General features: G+C 39.1%; 1 protein-coding gene across 1 annotated transcript in view; it reads right to left on the minus strand.

The window, feature by feature from the left end:
• LOC139685476 (uncharacterized PE-PGRS family protein PE_PGRS54-like) overlaps nucleotides 1–22,485 on the minus strand; it is a 113,709-nt gene that overhangs the window by 17,183 nt on the left and 74,041 nt on the right. The window contains exon 4 of the mRNA XM_071582496.1: nucleotides 7,011–7,302. Within this exon, the coding sequence (XP_071438597.1) occupies nucleotides 7,011–7,302 (292 nt within the window). The remainder of the gene's footprint in view (nucleotides 1–7,010; nucleotides 7,303–22,485) is intronic.

The raw sequence follows: 22,485 nt of genomic DNA on the forward strand, positions 1-22,485 counted from the left end.
GCTCTCCGGTCTTATTACTAGACTATTTGTTCTGCTCATCCTCGAAGTGTGTCCTCTCACATTCTAGTTGGCGTAGTGCCACACTACGCACGGCTAATAGAGAAGATTAAATGCCTCACTTCAATTTAATCCAAGCTGCGCCTTGGATTAAATACCTTAATCCAAGATTGTGCTTGGTTAAAGTCAAATGAGTCTCTCCTTTTATATATACACAACGTACCACAAATATTTCTAATCTCTGGACAATTGTTAAACTGATAGCGCACGAATGTCCTCAATTTCACCTGAAAACACGGCGTACGAATGGCATATTAAAGCTCTAAAAAACAGCACATCATTTCTTTGTTGATTTTTACAGGCTTAATTGTACACTTATTTATTCCTAGATCATTGTATAATTAATGTAAATATTTCGATCGAACACTCATGCTGTTTCTACATCATTCTCAAGCAGTGCTGGAATCTGATAACTTCGATCTCGGAGGGGGAATATCGAGTATTCCGCAGTTGTAATTATCGACGCAAACAAATATGTATGATATTAAGTTAGAATATTTTGCCGGACAGACACGGATATGAACGGAGCAAGATCTAGATAAAGATATATTGTTTATTGTTTAGTGCAGACAAAAATTGAATGACTTGGCTCTGGCCTTGTCTTATCGTACAGATTTATGGTAAGGAATTCCAGGGAAATTTTACGTCATCCTGCTCTCTTTGTCAGAGAACATATTTTATGAAATCTATTTTATGAAAACTTCTCGATACGCGTAGTAATCCAGAAAATGATCGATACATTGAAATAATGTGTTCAATGTGGTCATGCCGTTTTCAAGAAAGAGAAAATTTAAGTTAAATATTTGAACATATGTTCATGAAAGAGAGCAGGTTAAACAGTTTACGTATCTCGGAAGTGTTTGGGACCAAATTGATCAAAGTATTAGGGAAATAAGGAGAAGAATTGCGTTGGGCAGAGAATCTTTCACAAGGAGGAGGGAATTGATTAGAGAAACGATGGATTAGGATGAACTTAGAAAAGACTCCTTAAAATGAATGTCTTTTAGTACGGTGCGGAGATATGGTTGTTGAAGTAAGAAGATAAGCGTGGATTGGAGTCTTCCGAAATGTGGCTGTGAGGAAGGATGGAAAAGGTGCAGTGGACCGAAAGGAAAAAAAAATGAGGAAGTGCTAGATATGGTGGGAGGGAGAGAGGATTGTTGTAATAAAAGCAAAGGAAGCAGGAGAGCATTTCATTGGCAATGGGATGCTGAATACTGTGATATACAGAGGGGAGAAGGCTATGTAACCGTGGGAGGGGTAGGCACAGAATAGACATATTGGAGGTTATGAAAGGAGGGAGGAAGTACAGGGTGTGTATATAAAAGTATCGGTAACAATTTTTTCCTGAAGTGTGCGTGAAGTTCTGAATTCAGACCGTCGGTTTTTATATTTTCAGTACCCTGCAAAGCCAACCCTATGGTGTGTGGCAGGGGGTGAATACAAACCAGACTAATTTTGACCCGAATATTTTTACACTAACCACGATCGGACAATGTTATTCTGATCCCTTAACGTTTGTGGGAAAATGACATCTTAAATCTATCTGTTCTAAACTTAATCCCTTTAATTTTATTGACATGATCTCATCTCGCCTACCGTAGTAGGATGGGAGTAATAATACATTTTCAACATCACTGCTCAAATTTCCACCCCCTCTAGTAATTCATGCATACTGTCTGCATGGCTCTTTATGCCCGGGCATAAATTTATCATTTAAATGGATGCTGTCTTGTATTCGTTTGATCCTATATTTCTCTTAGCATTCTCAAAAAAAAATACAAAAAGTGCCGTAAATAAAGCTTGCACGCGTACCCTTAGGGACTTTCTGGAATCCGCCTACTAGGGAGCATCGAATCTTGGAAAAGTCGCTGGCAAAAGTGACGACGCTCAAGGGATTGTAGCAATATCTGAAATGGAGCTATTTTACCGAAAAATTTCCCGATACTCTGTATACAAACCATGCGTGCGGAATCGGAGAAAGGTTGTAATGTCGGATGCCAGCTTGCGCTTTGTTGGGATAGGCAAAGAAATATATCGTTTTATTGTTGTATTAATGTTATAAAGTTTCATTCATCAGATGCTGTTATAATTTTAATGACGTCTATTTCACCCATCAATGTTATACATTGTACTATAATAGTTCATAACAGCAACATTGATGATGCTTAACATTATGTTGGTTGTCAAAGCTGATGCTAATCTCTTATGCTGCACAAACATTAATTTTACCATAGGTAATTGGACTCAGTCTTCTAAAATCCACACTTCCTGCCAATTTCAACGATTACTTGTGGAAATGATCGTAATTGCATGCGTGTACAATGCTCTTTGTATTAACTAGCTCATCGAAGAGTTAAACCTGAAACAGTATATCTCAGATTTTTCATTATTACAAAAATTCTGCAGTAGTGTTTTTGAGGACTCGGGTGTAACGTTTTAGAATTGTGGCAGATATACTCTAAGATCCAAATATAATTGTGTTTACGTGGAGTATGGGTCGGTGAACCGTCCTTTCTCGTTAATCATCAACCGCATTCACCTTAAGCAACCCATCTGAATAATTAACAATCCTAGAAGGTTCCACGAAACAACGAGTGAATGACTTTCGTATATTTTTTTTAAAAGGTTCACTTATCTGTATCGGCCGGGTGGATCATGTTGATGAATGTGTTCTTAGAAGTGTACATATTGCCGGCCCCGGTGGCGGCGGGGTAACGTCCTCGTCTGCCATTCCAAGGGTCGCGGGTTCGATTCCCGCCTGGGTGAGTTTCCCTCCATCTAGGGCTTGGGTGTTTGTAAATGTGACATTGTTATCGTTGTTAATAGTTCGATGTAAAGGCCTAAATGTGCTGTTTTCGGACTTATACTGAATAAATAAATAAATAAATATAACGAGTCGGACTAAACTGTACATCTTCTGGAGAAATGTAATATTTTATCGCGGGACGGATGAAAGGCGAGACGCCCGGCTCTAACTCCGCGGGGAGACTTAGACCGATGATGACGATAAACACTGCGCCAGGCGGCACTGAACGTACGATGTGTGTTTTTATGAGTCTGTGATGAGTGACCCGAAGTGACCCTCAACGGAATGGAAACTTACGGAAGGGTTGAAAAGAACACGGTCGGTCGGTGTTTCAGTATCGGTGGGAGAAACGGGAGTGGGTAAACATTAAATTATATGCATAAAGATATGTGAATGAATATTATTTCGCCATATGACGGGATTTCGTGTTTGAATGTGTGTGTGTGTGTATATATATATTATATATACAATATATGTATACATATATAATAAAATTCATTTGGTCAGGGAGTGCGAACAAATTTAAAGTGGCTGCTACTTTCTGAATTGTGATCCTTCCGACTCCCGGATAGGGAGGTACCAGACCATTAAGAAATCACTCCGACGACTTGACACTCTAATATTTATGTTTATCGATCCGTTTTTTATTTAAAAAGAAAAACCGTTTCATTCGACCGCGATAGTTCAGGATGCTAATGACCCGGGATGTTGACTCACTCTGAAAAAAAAGCCTATTTCGCATGTAATGAAAGAACTGCGAACGAGGATTATCATTTTATTTTCGCTTGTGTGCATATACACTCGTGTGTATATATATATATATATATATATATATATATATATATATATATATATATATATATATATGCATGTATGTGTGCGTATGTATACATATGTGTATGTGTGTGTGTATGCATGCATACATTCAAACACGAAAATCCGCCAGATGGCGAACACATATTCATTCGGAGGGATATAGATATAAGGAAAAGGAATAGAAAAACATAAAAAACGAACGCAGGAATGGTTGGGTAGTTGGGAAACGAAAATTACGGTGAAATCTCCAGGTAGGTTTATCCAACCACTTTCCCCGATTCTTCGGGCATACATATATGTGTATTTAAGTACATGTATTCCTTGTTATAATGAAAGACCGAGGCAGGAACGTAGAAAAACGAAACACAATTTACATTGCAAGTTTTCGACAGCTAGCAATCATTGCTAGTTGTCGGAAATTGAATTTCGACCATCCTCGACCATGCTTCCATCCTTTCTTCCTTCTATTACGGCCTTCAACATCCGTGCCTTTCAATATATCCTCCACCTGATTTCTCTGCTTCTTTCGGACTTCCCCTAATAAAAACGGATTGTCCATTTGCTGATTTACTTACAACTTTCTGTGGCAAGGGTCTATTTTCCTTCAGTTCCCTGAGGAGGGCCAGTGATTGGCCGAAATTTGCATATCCGACGCACACCCTCGTCTTTCCCTGTTTGTTGTTATCTCTTGAAATTGCTCAATTTGAATAATATTCTCCCAGTAGTTAGGCACCTTTTGGAATGTATGAGTGAGTGTTTTCCTGAGTGCTTGTGAATGTGTGAGCTTTGTGGTCGTCCCTGGCGCGGAATTTATTCCCGTAAATAGTCACGGATAGTGTGTATGTATTTATAAACCCAGGTATCCTTAACGGAGTCCCTTTAACCCTGTGAAGGATCCCATTTGGGTTGAGTGTATGTGTGTGGTTGTAGTTGGTCACTGGTGAGGTAAGTAACATTCCCGTAAATTACTACAGGACGGTATTCTGGTTGAGGAGTTGAGGTTGGTCACTGTCATGGAAATTATTTTCACACAAAACATCGCAAAATATTTAGTTTTATTTGCGGAAAGGAGTTGTACCAACTTATTACGGCTATAGGAGTTTTCCTTCAAATTTTTATGTGAATAGGATATCACCGAGATCGTTTCTTAGCATTGGTTTCTACAAAATTAGTGCGGCTTAGTGTGATTTACGAGGTTCTACGATATTTAAATATTTCATAAAAACTGTTTTAAGGAAACCATAAATTGTGGTTATTGATGGTGCCCCTGGCACATGCTGTTCTGCAGAAAAATTGGTTTGAAGTTATATATATGATGAAACTTCGTCAAGGAGAGGAATTTGGTAAGAGTCCCAATTGCTACTTTGCAAATAAATGTGTGCTTTTAGGGTTATATTACAACATTGAAAATTACTCATAAAGGCTGTATGCCCTTCTGATGACGATCTGAAAGCAAAAAAAGGATTGCCATAGTGAAGGAGACGCCACTACGGCATTAACTATCTCGACGAAAGAGAATTCAAGGGGTAGGAGATAGGGTTTAGGGAAAGAGACGCGGTGGTGATAAGAAAGTGAGTATGGAGAGACTGTTTGGTAATCCAAGAATTTGCAAGCACTCGGGAAAAATATTTGATCTCGAAGTACAGTCATCTATGCAGCAGCAGAAATGTCTTGCTTCCCGTCGGCAGCGTTGTTTCAGAGGTCGCCTTTTTTAAATGACTTCTGCTATGTCTCTATTTTAGCTTGCTCCTTTTTTTTTGTTTATTCATACTGTTTATTTTTGGCTGCAATTGCCAATTTTTCTTTTGATACTCTTCTGTTATTATGCTAATATATCTTTTATAACTGCCATACAGTTTTTATCCACTTTTATCAATTTAAGTATACTCCATCACCTTGTTTTTGTTCTTCATCATATATTTTATTCTGTTTTCTTATGAGCCATTCCAGTTTTTCTATGGAAATTTTGAAGCACACTATTTCGTTTTTTGTCCAAGGCTTTAGTCTCTGCACTGACTCCAGCATCGTCCTTGCTGATTAAATTGATTTCTCTTTTCCGTGTTCTCCCAATGATTCCACCCAGACCGGGGCCGTGTATGGTAATGGTAGTATTGATCTGATTACTGACGTATAAAACAACTTTTTTATGGTCGTGGGAGTTGCATTATTGCTCAGAATTGACGATAATTTGGATCTCATTGCCGATGTCTAATTACTGATGTTTTTTGAATGTCCTGTTAAATTGAGTCTTTCGTCTATTACCACTCATAGTTAAGTGGCGTCATGACGACAGTCTATTTGTTGTTCTTTGATTCGTATGCAGCTGCAGGCTGACGTCTCGGCTCTGGGTCGCGTAAACCGAACGACTTTGGTTTTGGAGGCATTGATTCTCATTCTCCACTTTTCATTCCACCTAATGGTATTGACAAGTGCCTCGTGTGCCCTTTGTTGTGTCATAGCAACAATAGCCAAAAGACAGGAAGATGAGGAATGTGTGTGGGGAATATGAAATAAATTCGTCATGGAGCAGTCCACGGTAGAAAAAATATAATTGCGGTCCAAAGATTGGTTGCGAAAGCCCTTAAGGTGAGGAGCGGAGCTCATTTCGAAGCCGTAGGCAGTTAACAAAATTTCAGGGTAGTCTAATTCCATCTAATCATAAAAGGGGGGTAGTCTAATTCCTCGTACAATAGATGTACTTCTTCAGTGAAAAGAGTAGCTCTGGCAAAGAGGGCATGCGGAACTAAAAAAAAGTTTCTGGAAAATACACACGTGAACTTGGAAATTAGAAAATAATTTGCAAAAACCTTTATATGGAGCATGTTGTTATATGGAGGTGAAACTTTGGCAATGGAAAAGATGTAAAAATGTAGATTGGAAACAAGGAAAATGTGAGTTCGGAGAAGGATAACAAGAACAAGTTGGTCAGACAAGAAAGACAAAGTAGAAGTTCTAAAGGGAGTCGAAGAAGAGAGGACTTTTATAAAAGAGTCGGAGAAAAGGAAAGTTACACGTATTGGACATGTTTTGAGGTGACAACTTCTAGACTACTTTTTCTTGAAAACTTTCTGGGAACTATAAACGAAGGAAAAGTCTTCGAACAAACGACGCGTTGAACCGCGTCTAACATGAGATAGTGGTCAAAAGAATCGTGGAGAAGTGCACATAAACTTTAATTTAGCATTGATTTCTGCAACATGGAGCCCGACATAGAATCTTACTATAAAAAATATCCACTAATCCAGCAATTACTTCGAATGAACCCAAACTCTGATAGTTGTGACAAGTGAGAGCACGGCATCAGTCCCTCCCCTCGTCAGCCGCCTACCTTTCATGGTCTTGGAGGTCCGACTCCTCGGCTTCTCCTCTCCGCTGTGGTCCAGGGTCTGCATCTCGAGCTCGGCAAGACGTGCCTTGACGAGGGCAGCCTCAAGGAGCAGGCGGTTCTCTTCGTTGTCCGAAGCGTCCCCGTCGCCCGGGAGCTCGTTCTCCGAGAGCCAGGGCACGCGGGACGGCGGCTGTAGCTGCGGGGGTGGGGGGCTCGGCGGTCGCTGGACCAGCAGGGTGGCCGGGAAACCACGGCAGAAGTGGGAGATCCGACGGCCGGCCAACCTGAGGACCTTTTCGAATGGAGCCAAGGAAAAATAAAGATCATAAAGTAATTCATTGAAGGAGGCCGTACTTGCCGTTTTTCAGTGCGGTTCTTGGTGATTTTCGATGGCGTTCAGCACTCCCTTCGTGGGTCTTCAGAGCGCCAAAGGACATCAAAATAATCTGATGTTATCATCACATTACTTACTGTACACTTGTGATTTTTATTTTTCATTATCAAAGGTGAAGATGGCAATTTATAATTTACAGTAAAATACTATCGCATGGCACTTGTCTGTGTAAAGTTTTCTTTGTGCCTTTAGCAGGCGAACGAAGGAGGTTATGGAAATCATCTCCTCGAGCATTTTTTCTTAAATGCGTGGTAACATTTACTTAAAAAATAATTACATAGATTGTTGAAACTACTGTACATTGTTTGGAATTTTAGAAAACTACCTTCACATCTTCGTTATATATTTATTTGGAATTGAAAGTAACCAATGTCTTATGGTATCTTAAGGAGGCATCGGTAAATAGAAGGTTCAATGAAAGAGTCACATCTACCTAACTCAAGGAGAATATAGGGGCGTGCATTAGAATTGAAAATATGTAAAATTACTCATATGCCATTGAAGTAATTAATGAAACATAATGTACATATTGTCATGGCTTTTAAATATTGGGTTAGTTCAAGCTCACTGGCAGAGTTACCACTACATGAAATGGCAACCTAGTTCATTTATCACGTATACTACTAAGCAAACCCACTCACCGTAAATGTAAACTGATGGTTACTTTATCAGGCTAAAATATGGAAAGAAATAATCCCTGTTTCTATGTATAAGTATATATATATTAAAATGTTCAACAAATGGCATTAAAGTAAGCAACAAAAGAGGACTAAAAATTCATCAAAAAGCACCAAGAGCAGCATGCCAAATAAGCGGAAAGATCGTGTTTGGTATAGGTGAAGGCTGAGATAAAGAGAAGAGAGAGCATGTAGTATAATGGGAAGGAGGGTAATTTATAACACAATTTTTTAAAAATTTATTAAACCCCCATGATACCTGTATATGTATTTGTTTATTACATGGGCATGGGTAGAACTTGGTGTTCGCAGTATATATTTCCTAATTCGTTCTTTCAGATTCCGTGATGACGATTCGATGAGAACTCCGTTTCTCCTAAATAAAACAATTATTGCTAAGGCTACGGTTTCTCTGAGTGTACTCACGGCAACAACTCAAACTTTTATATCAACGCAGGTAAATCCAAACGCCAATATGGCGCGTTTCATGAAAGGTAGTTCCTATAATAGCTATAAGCGCGTCACAAACATCGGGATCGAATCATCAATCATAAATGCAAAAAAATTAACCTTCCAGTGGGATTTCAACTCAAACACTCGCAGTGGGGAGTCATTAACTTGTCACCATGAGATGTCTTCCTTCGACAGCATCACTCCTCCTCTCCATCCTTGCTTCTCCCTCCACCCCTTCGGCGTCTCCGCGACCTCTTGACGTGATCTATTTGCGTCGACGGAGGACGAAGAGCATTTCGAATGCCGTCAATGGAGCATCCTCTTAAGCGTCTTGCTCTAAAATACCTTTTAGGAATCTTTTTCACTTACCGGCGATCCACTTCCTGGGATATGCATGCGTGAGCTAATATTGTCGGAAATTCGCTGCTTCCATAATGGCATTTCAAGAAAATACACATGGTCTCGAGATTAATTGCGAGAATGGTTGGAGTGGAATGCACAACATTTTTATCTGGAGAATTGATAAGATTTGAACATAAATTCTGGAATGTTATTCCTCTTCGTTTAATTATTTTTTTCACCCATGCTTGTGGGACACACCCATATGATTGATTCTGGTATTAACCTCCATAATTATTGCACCATATAAACGTTTTTTAGCGTCTCGTAATTGATTACCGAACGCGGTGACCTTGTTTTCACCTAAGTTCAACCAGGGGTTCTTAATTGATTGAGGCACGGCCTGCTCGGTGCAACCCAGTTTGAGCAACTTAAAGATATGAAATTACCTCGTATTTACATGGTATCCCTCTTACGGCAAGGATTCTTAGAGCTGGGTGAACTCTGCCATCACCAAAATATTATAATTACGTTAAACAAATACTCGTATGCACAAAGAGCTATATTCGTAAGAAGAATTTATTTTTCACCAGGTTTATAATGTAATTTTTTCGTGACGTTAGCACTGCAACTAATATGTTGAGTTTGTTAGTCATCAATAACAACCATTTCTTTTCAGTGTCGGGCTAAAATTCCTAATCAATATTATTCAGAAATAAGAATATTTTTAAATCCTTTCTTTTACAATTTCATGAAAACGATCAGGATATCCACTTGCCATGGACCACTTTGGTTGTCCATAACTGTGCCTCCAAATGTTGATATTTTCCTAGTATACTTATAATTTCCATATTCTGTACGCACGCACATTGAATTGTCTAGAACTTCCAATATTCCAAAAATTCGAAAACAGCGATTCGAAACAAGGAACATTATGGTGAAAGTTTATTCTTTATTAGCAAGTAAATGGACGTAGCATATAGTACAAAAATAAATGCTATCATATAAATACATATATGTGCTTAGAAGAGAAAATGGTTTTTGTTTACGGGAAATAAATTGAAATTTTTGGGTCAAGGAATTTTATAAAATTTCGGAGTTGGTGAAAAATTTCTCCCGAGTCCATTCAGGACATAGTCAGGAAAAAAACATTTGACAAGGATCTGCGGCGGCTGGCGTTTTCAATCCCTGCGCAATACCGTTGAATTTTTCCTCTTCCTTCATGGGGGTAAGGGAGGTATCCATTTAGGGATCCATGCGGAAATGACGGGGAGCCGCGGGTGGGAGCGGGGGGAGGAAGGAAGGTGAGCACAGCCCCTCGCGACAGACACCACCTTTAAAGCCAATCTCCCACCCTTCTCCCGCCCATCGACGAGATAAGCCAATCGATCACGGAAGCTTTTTGGTCAAGCGGCGGAACCGCACTTTACCTCCACGAACTTCTATTTGCAGCATTCATTCGCACCCTTAGTCGCAAGCAAAGTACCCTTCAGGCCATTAGGATTCCGAAAGGACATGAAAGGCTAACCACCGGATTCGGACGGGTTTGTGACAGAGAATTTTATTTTTAAGGAGAATATTTAGCCAAAGAACCAACCCTTTCACACCCAAACCCCTCATGCACGTAAACTAAATTTGAATGTAGAATGAGAATGTGACTTTTTACAGTAAAATTAAATGTTTAAAGTTTGATTTCGGAATGGGAAACTACTAAATTTTAGTAAAAACGCGCCGTGATATAAACCTGGCAAGGTTCACAGTACAGCGGACTTGGGTTGTGACCTCGAAAGGAAATATATTTACCACCGCGTTGAGTTGATAAAAAGTGTAGTAAAGCACGATGCCTTCTCTACAATAAAATATAGTATAAATAAATGAATGTTTTGTTAAATACATTGTTTTTGAGCTCACTGATACCCTGATATTTTAAGATGCAACTCAGATCTATTGAAAAGAGCGAACGTCGGCCCAGATATTGAGGGTAAATTGTAGTGTGTCCATGGTGGCTGGATCTGATCATGCATAGCACAGATTGTGACGAAAATTTAGACAAGCTCAAGCCCAGTATTTCTGAAATTCCGTCGGCCTGCGGACCACTTGTGTGAACATTTTTCTCGCTTTATGTTTCTTTATTCACTGCTCATAGTTTCGGAATGCCTTGCCAGTAGAGATTCCTGGAAACTTTAAAGAAAACGTTTCTTTAAATGCTTTTTTATTAAGTGTTGGAGTTAAATACGAGTTTGTCATTCCAACAAACATGCTTTTTTCTTCTCACTGATGGAAGTATGTGACTGACGTTAATTCCTTTCATCTGATCTTCATCAAAATCCTCTGCACTTGCATGTTTTAATTGTGTTTTCATAAAGAATGCTCTCATTATGCGTATCATAAACTGTTAGATTTATAATTGTATTATAAGTAGTTGTAATAGTACTTTTAGGTGTAGAGTAAGATCCAGTCTGAGAAGAGAGAGATCCACGACTAAATACTAGCTAAAACGATTACTAGCAAAAAATGATTTCGGCATGCATAACCAATTTGGAAGATCGAGCAGGTGGATCAATGATCGAATACGAGGAGCAATAAAAAATAGAAAAATAAAAACACCAAGATATCAGTGCATTTAAATCATAAATAAAAGATAAATATTGGTATTTAGGATGAATCAATAACAAAGCATGAATTTGAACGCGAAATCTTGCTAGGCGTTTTAAGGCATGCTCAAATTTTTACTTTTTCGATATCGTAGTGATTTTGCACATCATGCGACCTTCTGTCAAATCTGTCAAAAACGGATTCACCAGATACGTAGTAGTAGTAGTTTTAATGGAAGGTGACCGTCACTAAGGTCATTTGCTCCAATACGAATGGGTGGGTAAGGAAGGGGGGAGAGGAACCCGGCGTCGGTATTAGCCGACTCTTGTCGAAAGGCGCCAAGAGGTCCGCAGTTTAACGTCTAAAAAATAATTTACAGGTTAAATGTCGGTTAACATTAAAGTTTATGTGAAAAAAGCAAATAAATATAACTAAATTTATTGTAATTAAATCATTTTTATAAATTATCATTATTAAGAATGGCTTACTTTTCGAGTTCCTGTTGACAAGGATTCTTCTCTTGTGTTGTTATTCCCTTAATATACGCAAATTCGGTGGTAATTGTACACTATGATTTAATTTTAGCGTTCCTACCAACATAGCTGCTTTGATTACCAATAAATATCATTAGTTATGCTGGTGAGACCTATATTTAATTTACAGCCTAATACGTATTTGGGTGTAATGTTTGGCTGAGTACTTAAAGCTCAGTACTCTGTTCGTCGGGTCAATGGTTGAACTGTGTGACCCTGTGTGAGCGATTTTTGTTACTAGCTAAAGTACTTGCAGTTTTTATGGGAGGTGACCGACAGTCAAGGTAAGTTGCGGATCTTCCTAAAGCCATGCTCAACCTCTAGCACCGCATAATCTAATCCGTCGTTTGCTACCCCAAATAAATAACCTATGTTTAATTGAAGTGCAGCCGCTATAGGAACACCCAACTGTTTGGGAATGGGTTTAGATGGTGTGTGGATCTATCTGAGCTTTTCATGGATATTTTGTACAATTTAAATTTTACAAGATTTCATAAATCATGGCGTAATTCCAGTATGATAATACTGGTTTTGCGAAACCAAAATTTGCTCCTGGCTTTGATTGAATGTGAGCGGGGGAGTGATTAGCTGCTAAAAACACTCTAATTCAAGTTATTTTTATTTCTTAGATTCAGGTTAACATGTTATCTACTAAAATTTCGCGGATCGCGAAATCGCTGTTTGTTGATAATTTAGATTTTTACATGTTTCGACTTGAGAAAACCTGGCACTTTTCTGATTATTTGATTTTCATCCCGAGGAGCAACAACAAATTGAATATTTGAGGAATACATTCCGATAGCTAATCATGTAGCTATATTTCTGCCACGAACTTCTAAATTTCTTGCTACGATTATATAATTCCAGGAAGTGAAATGGTAATTCTGTGCGAAATCTCTCTATTCTCGTAAATTCTACAAAAAATCTATGCCTAAATCATCATCACTGTTTCACAAGAGAACCACAGGAGTTTATGATTTTGGTTCCACGTTATATTCAACGAGAAAATAGGAAACAAAAAGGAATAGAATTTTAAAGCATTATATTTTCATTATCGCCGTGAAACGCCTGAAAGATAAAGCCAGTTGTTTTGCACTCACAGCATCCTGGAAAGACGAGACATTAACAGTTATGAATTCATTGCTCTTATTCACGTTGCCACGAGTGGGGAAGGGGGGAGTTTGAAATGTAGGAAGGGTGAGGACGAAAGACAAGCGAAAGATTTCTCAATAATTATTTCATTAATTTCCATTTCCGTCCCGACTGCTTTCACAATTAACTCTTTTTCCTCCCGTGAATATAATTGGTAGACGTAAATAGCTTTGTAAATGCAATAAATCTTAGTTTTATCTGAAATTTTTGAGCGTGCCAAAGATCTTGGGTTGGGCATTGCCTTAGTTGCCTCCTCTTTCCTGAAGCACATGGATATGTTTTACTCTCGACGATACTATCTTTCGAAAATATTAATTTTTTTCATACTTCATCTTCATTCAGTTTTCATACTTCGGTCCCTAAACTGTTATTTTCAGGCGTTATACTGACAAAATATTTTTTTTCAATTTCGCCCTTTGTATTGTTTTAAATTTTGGAAGTGGCATGATGTCTCCTATTCTTTAATTCCGACGGCTTGAATCATTACCTGTACAAATATTTCTTCGTAACATACTCACGCACAAAACCGTAGAACTGACCTTCACGGCAGCTGAGGTCGCCTTGCGAACCTAGCAGAAGTTACACGACACTGGTCTAACGTTTCTACTGCCAACTTCCTGTCGCTCATGTCTGAAGACAGAAGATCATCGAAATAGGCAATTTCAAAGGAAATTCAGTTAAAGGGGAGTGTTGGGAGGTCGCTGTCGTGTTCGTATCGTTCATTCAGTGCGTTGAAGCTCTTTGGCACGGTTCGAAAATACTTTTGAAATACGTTTACACGAGAAAAAGGCAGTTTTTTTTAAATGGTTCATCAATGTCAAGATTAAGGAAAGTGAAATTGAATACTCCCAATTGCTCGTCTTGAAGGAAACAACAGCAAAGTTTTGAGAACATTCCAATCGGCAGCACTCATCCCGTGTGAAGACCGTGCATTGGACGAATGGAGTAATGAAATTGTAATGTACCTTATTTATTTTAATGATCATTTCACTTATCGAGTGTCACCGACCAGAAATATGTAGCTATTCAAAAACTTTTTCATCGGTGTGGCTCAATGATATACCCAAGAGTTCATTTCTCGTCTGGATTCTTTTTGGTGTTCTTTCGTTGTTCTTTGGAATATTTTGGTATTCATTATTTCCCTGGATCAGGACGGAGGTATCGGGAACCAAAATAATTCAGCTGCTATTTTGTTTAATTCGGAATATTTCTGTTTAATTTAATGCGCTAAGCTCCGCCTGCGCTGTGTGAATATTACATTTATTTTCGTGTTGTTTCATGTCGTTGACGGCCCTCGATGCCATCTAACACGTTAATAATGACACGCGCGAAATACTTATTTTATGATTTATCAAAATATAAAGTAATTGAACCGTGTCCGGGGCGAATCTAGGGTTTAAATTCGGGCGTTTAATTTCCTAACAACAACGGAGATACGTATGAAGGTGGTGAGAGTTGATGCGAAACAGTTTTGTTTAAATCAAATGCTTTCGATACTCATGTCATTGGTTATTTAAACAATTTATTTATTTGACGAATTAATTACAGCGAGATTTAGACTTCATAGTCCTTTCTTCTAGCTAACCCCTAAATAATCTAACAGAATATAATGAATATTATATCACGGAAGGAGTCCCGAGGGAGGGTAGGGGGCCAGGGCATATAACCGCATGTGTTGCTGCGTGGAACGATACCATGAGATGTGGGAAGGACTTATAAACTTACTGTGCCGTCGAATCACTGCGTGCTTGGGTTGGCCATATAAGATCCAGCTTTAACGCTGTAAGTAAATGTAAAATGTGTGCTAACTACCTGCATTGTTATTTACGTTGAAAATTTATTAAAAGGGATTTGTAATCTAGTATTTGGCTTTATCCATTGCAATTTCGTAACGATGAATAAAAGATAGTTGGGTTAACCGTACGTTCCCCGCTGTCACTACTCTTCCCGCCGGAAGATTTCGACAATCGGCACCCCTACTCAATACGATCTCCTTCTATCAGTTGGGTGAAAGAGCTACCCCTGCCTTGTCTTCTTCCTTTCCTCTTCCCCTGACTTTTCCTTCCCTTCCCTGAAGCTTCCTAGCTCGCAACCTCCCAATCTTGTTGACCCTGCATAATATTTCCAACAACCGTTCCCCGACATTGTCTTTATAATTACGTGTGTGCGTTGAACCCGCTTACGAAAATAAATAAAATTCCATTGGATTCTTTGATTTCAAAGCGGTTCAATTTAAAGTGCCACCCTCACTTAAGGGTCACGAAACTAATCGTCATCCTATCCTGGACGAGGATATTGGGGGTTCGGGTTGATGCAGTAGCTGGTTTGCTAGCTTCCCCCAACGAGGTCTTGGGTTCGAATCCTGGAGGTGGCAGATTTTTACAGAGGTATTCCCATCCATACTAGGGTCCTATGTGGAGAGCACTTGGACTGAAGCACGCCGTCCGTAGAAGGGACGTACATTGTGAATCCATTGGTGTCTTTCGTTGAGAGTAGGCTATTGCCGGCGCTGGGTTTCCTTCCACTATTCCTCCATGGAAACTCTATCTCCACCTAATCATTCACCCATCCATGACGGCGCAAGTTACTTTGATTGCTTCCCCTAACAATTGGCGCTGCTTCGACCGAAATTTAAAGTCATGGTCGGCCCTGGGACCGCACGATTTCCGCGAAAAGTATTCAAAGGTGGCGTAGTGTCATGTGCGAGAATCCCGGGGTCGTTTCCACCAATATGCGCAAATGGATGCGTGGGGCAATTGGGGAAGGCGTAATGAATTAACGAGATTAACGGGTCTGCGGGAGATTCGGCGTCAAATGACCACACCCCGACGTGAAAACGCAATCCAAGGGGGGGGGGGTGGAATTTGCCATCCCGTCCGACGTGATACTCGCTTTTTCCTCGCCCACCCGAGTGGTTGTTGACCGACATGGCGCTGAAAAATCTTCTCATCAGCGGGCACGAAACTCCATTCACTCGACGTGGAGACTCATGACTACATTAGTCCCACCGCACCATTTGCTATTTTAATGGCGGTGTTTTTATTACGTTATTTTTCCACGAGGGGTGAATGAAATGTACCGTGAAACGTGCTAGAGAAAATGGGAAGGAATACTTAAGAGATGAAGCAAGGGAAAATGAAGAAATGGCTGAAAATACGCAAATAAGTGAGGAGGACGAAAAATCAAGCCTTAGTGGAGGTGGGGAAGTCGTCCTTGCCAGCAATTACTGAGGTTTAGGCGTTTGTTTCCGTGTATGTTGTTAATGAATGTGACTATTATTGTTTATATGGCTTTCTAAAACGCCTGTGCGTATAAAAATGGAGGAAGATTTTGGGGTAAAAGGGGTAGAGGAATGAAGAGTGTATGCTTTTTATTCAGTATGAAGGCTGGAAGAAGTTTCGAAAAAATGAAGAAAATATAACGTAGATCTTATAAAAGAAAGTGTCGTTGTACGTAGGAGTATACAGCCATTAGGAGCCATCCGAAAAACCAACTTTCTAACACTTGGAATGAATTCAATATCAAATTTGAAAAAACCAACTGCCGACTATTAGAAACGATATTTAGCGTTACTTTGTGGTCAATTCTAAAAATTTTATTTCGATGAATCAAAATAGATTGTTTAATTTCCGCATTTCGTTTATCAAACGTTTTTATTATAAATCTTTGGTAACGATAACTTTTCTTAACACCGGCATGAAAAACAAATATTTTATGCATTTTTCTCTTCTTAGTAATATTATATTAACTAAGCACATAAGTTTAATCGCTTAAATATATTTGAAATGTTTTACACCGCGGCAGTTTGATTCTTTTAGTAATGGCGATGTGTTATCCTATTCCCAATTCTCCCGAGCTAAATATTCGCCTATCCCCGGCCACAAGGTCAGTCACCCTCCAAGGGTGTGGGATAATGACCTACCCATTAGTCTTTGTTTATTCGTTCAACTCTCCTGTTATCCGATTGTGAGGTCAAGTCTTGGCAAATATCATCCCCGTCTATGTGTATAATGCATGTATGAATATGTGTGTGTATGTACGTTGGTCGCTCAATAAGTCCGTAGGAAAAAATATAAAAGAAAATTATTTTGATTAGATTTTTTTTTATTTTTCAGCATAATCTCCTTTTAAATCGATAACTTTTTCCCAAATTTTTTTTAGCCGCCCAAAAAAGTTGGATTTCGAAAGATCCTCAAATAGAACCTGTGTTGGCGATGACCTCCTCGTTCGATGTTAATCATTTTTACCCCGGCCCATTTTTTCAAGTTTGGATGTGAAGAAAAGTCCCTGGGGGCCAAACCTGGTGAACGTGGATGTTATGAAAATGCAAACTATAATTCCATAAATTTCGCCAGCGAAGCTGCGCCGGTGTGCTCCCATGTATTATCTAGATGGAAGAGAAATTTTTTAGGCAAACGACGACGATTTTTCTTGATTTCTTAGCTTAATCAACCAAACAACCAACCAGCGACATATAATCTTCTTTATTTATCGTTTGTCCTTTCTGCATGTAATCAATTTAGATGATTCCGTGTGCGTTCCAAAAAAACGTGGCCATCACCTTATCGGCTGTCTTCGCCCTCCTCGGAGTCGGATCGTATTTAGAAATCCTGTTTTCGACCGTTCCCTTGTCTCTGAAGTGTAGTAGTGTACGAGTTATATATGTTTAGCCGTCAGTTACTCGAATGTATTGATGTAGAAACTTGTCAGGATTGGGACGGAAAAGCGCCAAAACAGCCTACGAATCGACCACACGATTGCGTTTATTCTCCGCTGAGAGCAAATGTTGCACCCACCTTGCCGAGATTTTTTTCACACTCAATTTTTCGTACAAAATTGAAAACACAGTACCTTGTGGTAAACCTGTGTTCTCAACTATTTCTCGAGCATTGATTCGTCGACAGCTCAAAATCTTGCCGTAGATTTTTTCAATAATTTCAGAGGAAGTCGCTCACACTTGACGTCCCGAACGATGTTAATCATTCGTACGACCACGTTTGAATTCATAACTCCAATACTGCGAGCACTATGTCTTGGATTTTCTAGGAAAGTATTGAAGAACCCACGCGTGGTGGCAAGGCAACTGATCCCTCCTCCCCCCACCCTGACAATGTGGATTTTACACACACACTGGGTAAATTCGGGTTGAGCTTTGCCCTCGCCTTTCGAACCGTACATTCGAGTTGATTACCGTGTGTTATCATCCAAATTCTCCCACTGAGTTGACCGACCCCGCCCCAATTACTCCATCCTGATTAACCGAAACGTCATCCGTCCGGGAGGATGACGATCCATTTGCGGCAATGCCAAGCGGCGATTCTTTAGCCGTGAGCACTTAGTTTTCCAACCCTCGGCGCCTCACCCGTCAATCAATCATTTCACCTGCTTTCACATCAAATCGTTGTCGCCCTGCATGGGGAGTTTTGGGCTTAGATGAGGAATGGAATAAGGGAGTTTGAAATAGATATTGGCAAAAAAAAACAAATGAGGAAGTGCTAGGTATGGTGGGTGAGGAGGGGGATTGTTGGGAAAAATCATAAGGAGGCAGGAAAAATGGATGAATAGTTAATTGATCGGCAGTGGGATGTTAAAGAGAGTGATAGAGGGGAGAATGTTAAGAAAATGAGGAAGGGGCAGAAATAGGATAAGGATTGTTGGACGGGAGGAACGGAGGAAGGAATTATACGGAAAGGAAGAAGGGCTTGGTGTGGAGTTGGATGTTGGGTTGTGTTTTGTTAGGACAACATATTTATTTTGTAGTTGTTTCCATCCAAAAACCTGCCTTAACCGGTAGATTACCTATTTAAATAAATAAATAATCGACTGACTGTGGCAATGCGTTTCTCAAAATGTGAGGATTTAAACAAACATGACAGCATTCTCAGAACCCTCTAAATTAAAATATGCTAATATTATTAATGTATCCACATACCGCTACACCTGTATATAACCACGATAAATGCTTGTCATCCCCAATTATTTATTAAATAGCCAACTACGTTTCAATTATTTGAAGTATGTAATAAAAAATCTAAATTTAAATAAAAGTGCACATTTTCCGGAATGTCATACATTTACGTGAACAAGGACGAAGAGAACAGGGTTGATCTCAATTATCAAAGTAACAATAGAAATGCAAGTGTTTGACTATCGTTGGAATATTTCGCGTGCGCGTGATCATTGAATACCTGTGACTGGAGTTGTCAGTACTGGAATCACTTGATTTCTGATTGATTGATGATGTCGTAATACTGGATTGAAATATTCCCCAACGCATAGGAGTCGAGAAAAATAAATGGACAAAAAGAAATATATTTTCCGTTCATCGTTATAAATCAAGCGCGTCCATCAGCATGACAGGACTTGCGTGCATGACATGAGTGCACTCAGGACTTGAACCCTAACCACTGGTCGGTAATTGGAAATGTTAAAGGCGTAACAATGGATCAAGTTTTTAAAGGAGCTAGATTGTTTAATAATGGGCTAAAATAGTCACCTTTTGAATTATTATTACTATTATTACTATACTATTTGTTCATATGAGAAAAAAGGTTAACTTAATTTATACGTCCCTATATTTCAACGTCAAAAAAGTGTTAAAGATACGATGAAGAATCGTGAATCATATATTAGGTAAAAATCCCCAGCAATCATACATTTGGGCGTCGATATTCATATGCTAATCAGAGTTTGTTTTAAAATTAATTTAACTTAATAGATCTACACCTATCCAAAATTTAGTGACCCAAGTTAAAATGGATGTGTGCCAGGTTAAAATCGATTTTGCCGGGCCAAACAGTATATGTATTGCAGATTGAGTGCTATCGCTGTGAAATCAATTCGTACCTAGGTGTCCTTGGTTTTTAGTTCTGGAAATTCCGATCGTAGTGATGCCATTGTATTCATTTGTTATACACGCTATAATAACGCGGAAAATTCCCAAATGAAATGTTTACCAATACAGTTATATTAATCTCTTGATTGAGAATATCGAGGGAGGACAACAGCGTGCTTAAGGGTAGAATTTTATCACCAAAGTGGCAAATGTGTAGCGAGTTTTTTGGCGGATTCCAGTGCTTTAAATATTTATGGTTTTATACTTCTTCCACGGAGCTAACGCCATCAGGTGCCTCTGTCTCCTGCGTCCAAGATGCCTCATCCCTCATTAAATCTGAAGGGTGTGAGATGGGTGTGATCACTTTTCACCGGAAGCAGGAATTCAAGTTTTTCAACTGTTAGAATGAGTGGGATCAGGGAACGGGTGCCATTATGCAATAACCACTTAATTCTTTAAAAATCCAATTCTAAACACCATTGAAAAGAATAGATTATTGATTTATTCTCAGTAATTAGGAATACATCCAGTGAAGGAAGAATTAAGACGATGATGATGATACGAGAATTTCAGAGTGCAATTATCAGCAGGCGACTCCTTTAAAGGTTCTCAGGGCATTTCATTTAGTTGATTTGCATTCGATAATGTTATTGAGTTGAGATTGATAATATTCATACATTTTAATCTTAAGGATTTTGGTAGTTCCAGTAGGCTTGCTTACTCTTTCTCAGATAAATCAGTTTAGCTGGTGATGAAAAGTATTTTATCGTTTTTTTTTATTTTAAGCTTGTAAAATAATGTCTGTTGCAGAATACATTTTCACACTGCACATTTTCATAGGTAGGTTGACTGTGTACTTAAGCCACGATTTGGAGGCGAGTCAGGAATGTGCAGAATGAAACCCGATCGATTGCATGCGTGCGTGAAGAGCCTTGACCTCCCTTGCTCCGCGGCCTTATCCTTTAAATCAGCATTACCCCACGTGGTCTGTAGCATCCCTAATGAGGGCGCTGTTATCTTTGCTGAGGGGACGATAAACTTTAGAATTCTTTAGAGCGACTCCTTGGACTCTTTTTAAGGGCCGTCAGCTTGGTCCTATTAGCGTAGAATCGCATACCTTCGGCTTAACCCTCACACGGTGCTCATATTTTCACCTTGCCAGGTTTCTTAAAATTTCAACCATTCCGATTTTTTAATCGTAGATATTTTTATGCATATTTCGTTTGCAGTTGTTGTTTATTAAATTTATTATCTTTGGAAAAATTTAAACAAAAATGACCATATTAACGATAGGTCCTAGCACAAAAATTATTATTTGGAAATCTACCGTTAAAGGTTAGTTTGGCGGACCCAGACCGGTTATTGCCACATTGCTTAGCTTCGTCTAAAAAGGCATACCCTAACACTCCAAACTACATGAAACTGTTCTTCGTCTCCGTATACTTTTTTCTACTTTCGTTTCGTTTAACGTTCCCATCCTTTTCCTACCCCTTCAACGCTTGCCTAGCGTCCTCCCTTCTATCACTGTCCTCAAAACGCCATCTCCCATCAATATGCTCCGAATTCACCTTTCCTGCATACTCGGGATTTCCCCGAACAATTCACTCTCCTCCTCTACCTTTCCCAGCTCATAACTTTATTTACGTCCAAATGAGGCAATAAAAGAGTATAATTTTTTTAAACTTTCGATATTTATATAAATACTTGAATAACTTGAGGTAATTTCATGTAACCAGGAGCATGTAACGAAGCAGCAACATATCTGAAAATGTACCAATTAGGGCGTTTAGTCGAAATGCGGTTATTTGAAACTGGTTTAACGGAAACAATGTCAGCTTTTGTCCACAAATTGTGAATATCATCAATACTATACTTTGTGTATCGTAGTATTCTGAACTGTTATGAGAGAACCCTCGTCCTCTCGGAGTATGCGTGGAGGTAAAGTGGGCGTATGGTAGTGGGTTGGGAAGGCGTGAGCTGGACGGGGACATTATTCATGATGGAGGGCACAAAATTTCGATGAAATGCTTTAGAATTCTTTAGAAATTAATGGCAGTGAAGGTAGGACGTCTTTCTCGTAATGAAATAAAAGGTTTATTTTCAACATGTGTTGAACTTAAGCACGTTTACCGAAAAACCTTTGAAGGTAAGATATTTTGCCTGTATTTTTTTACAATTGCATTTATATGAGACACAAATGAAGAATGTATGACAATAAATTAGATAAAGATGAATACGAACTATGCATACGTATAAGAAAGGAGAGAAGCAGTTCCTAGATGAAAATTGAAAGCAAAAAAAATTTATGGATAAAATATTAAGACTTGGTGGGATCTTAAAGACCGTTATTTAAAGGAGAATGCTGGGTAGGGGCGAGGAAGAGAAAGGAAGCGAATAGCCTTTTTGAAACGGTTTGAAAGTGGGTAGAAAGAATGAATGAATAACCGAAAAGTTAAATAATAAAGGAACCAAAGTCCTCGCTATTTATAACACGTAA

Source organism: Hetaerina americana, unplaced genomic scaffold (genome assembly GCF_022747635.1).
Source record: "Hetaerina americana unplaced genomic scaffold, ioHetAmer1.1.p SCAF_115, whole genome shotgun sequence".
Taxonomy (NCBI): Eukaryota; Metazoa; Arthropoda; class Insecta; order Odonata; family Calopterygidae; genus Hetaerina; species Hetaerina americana.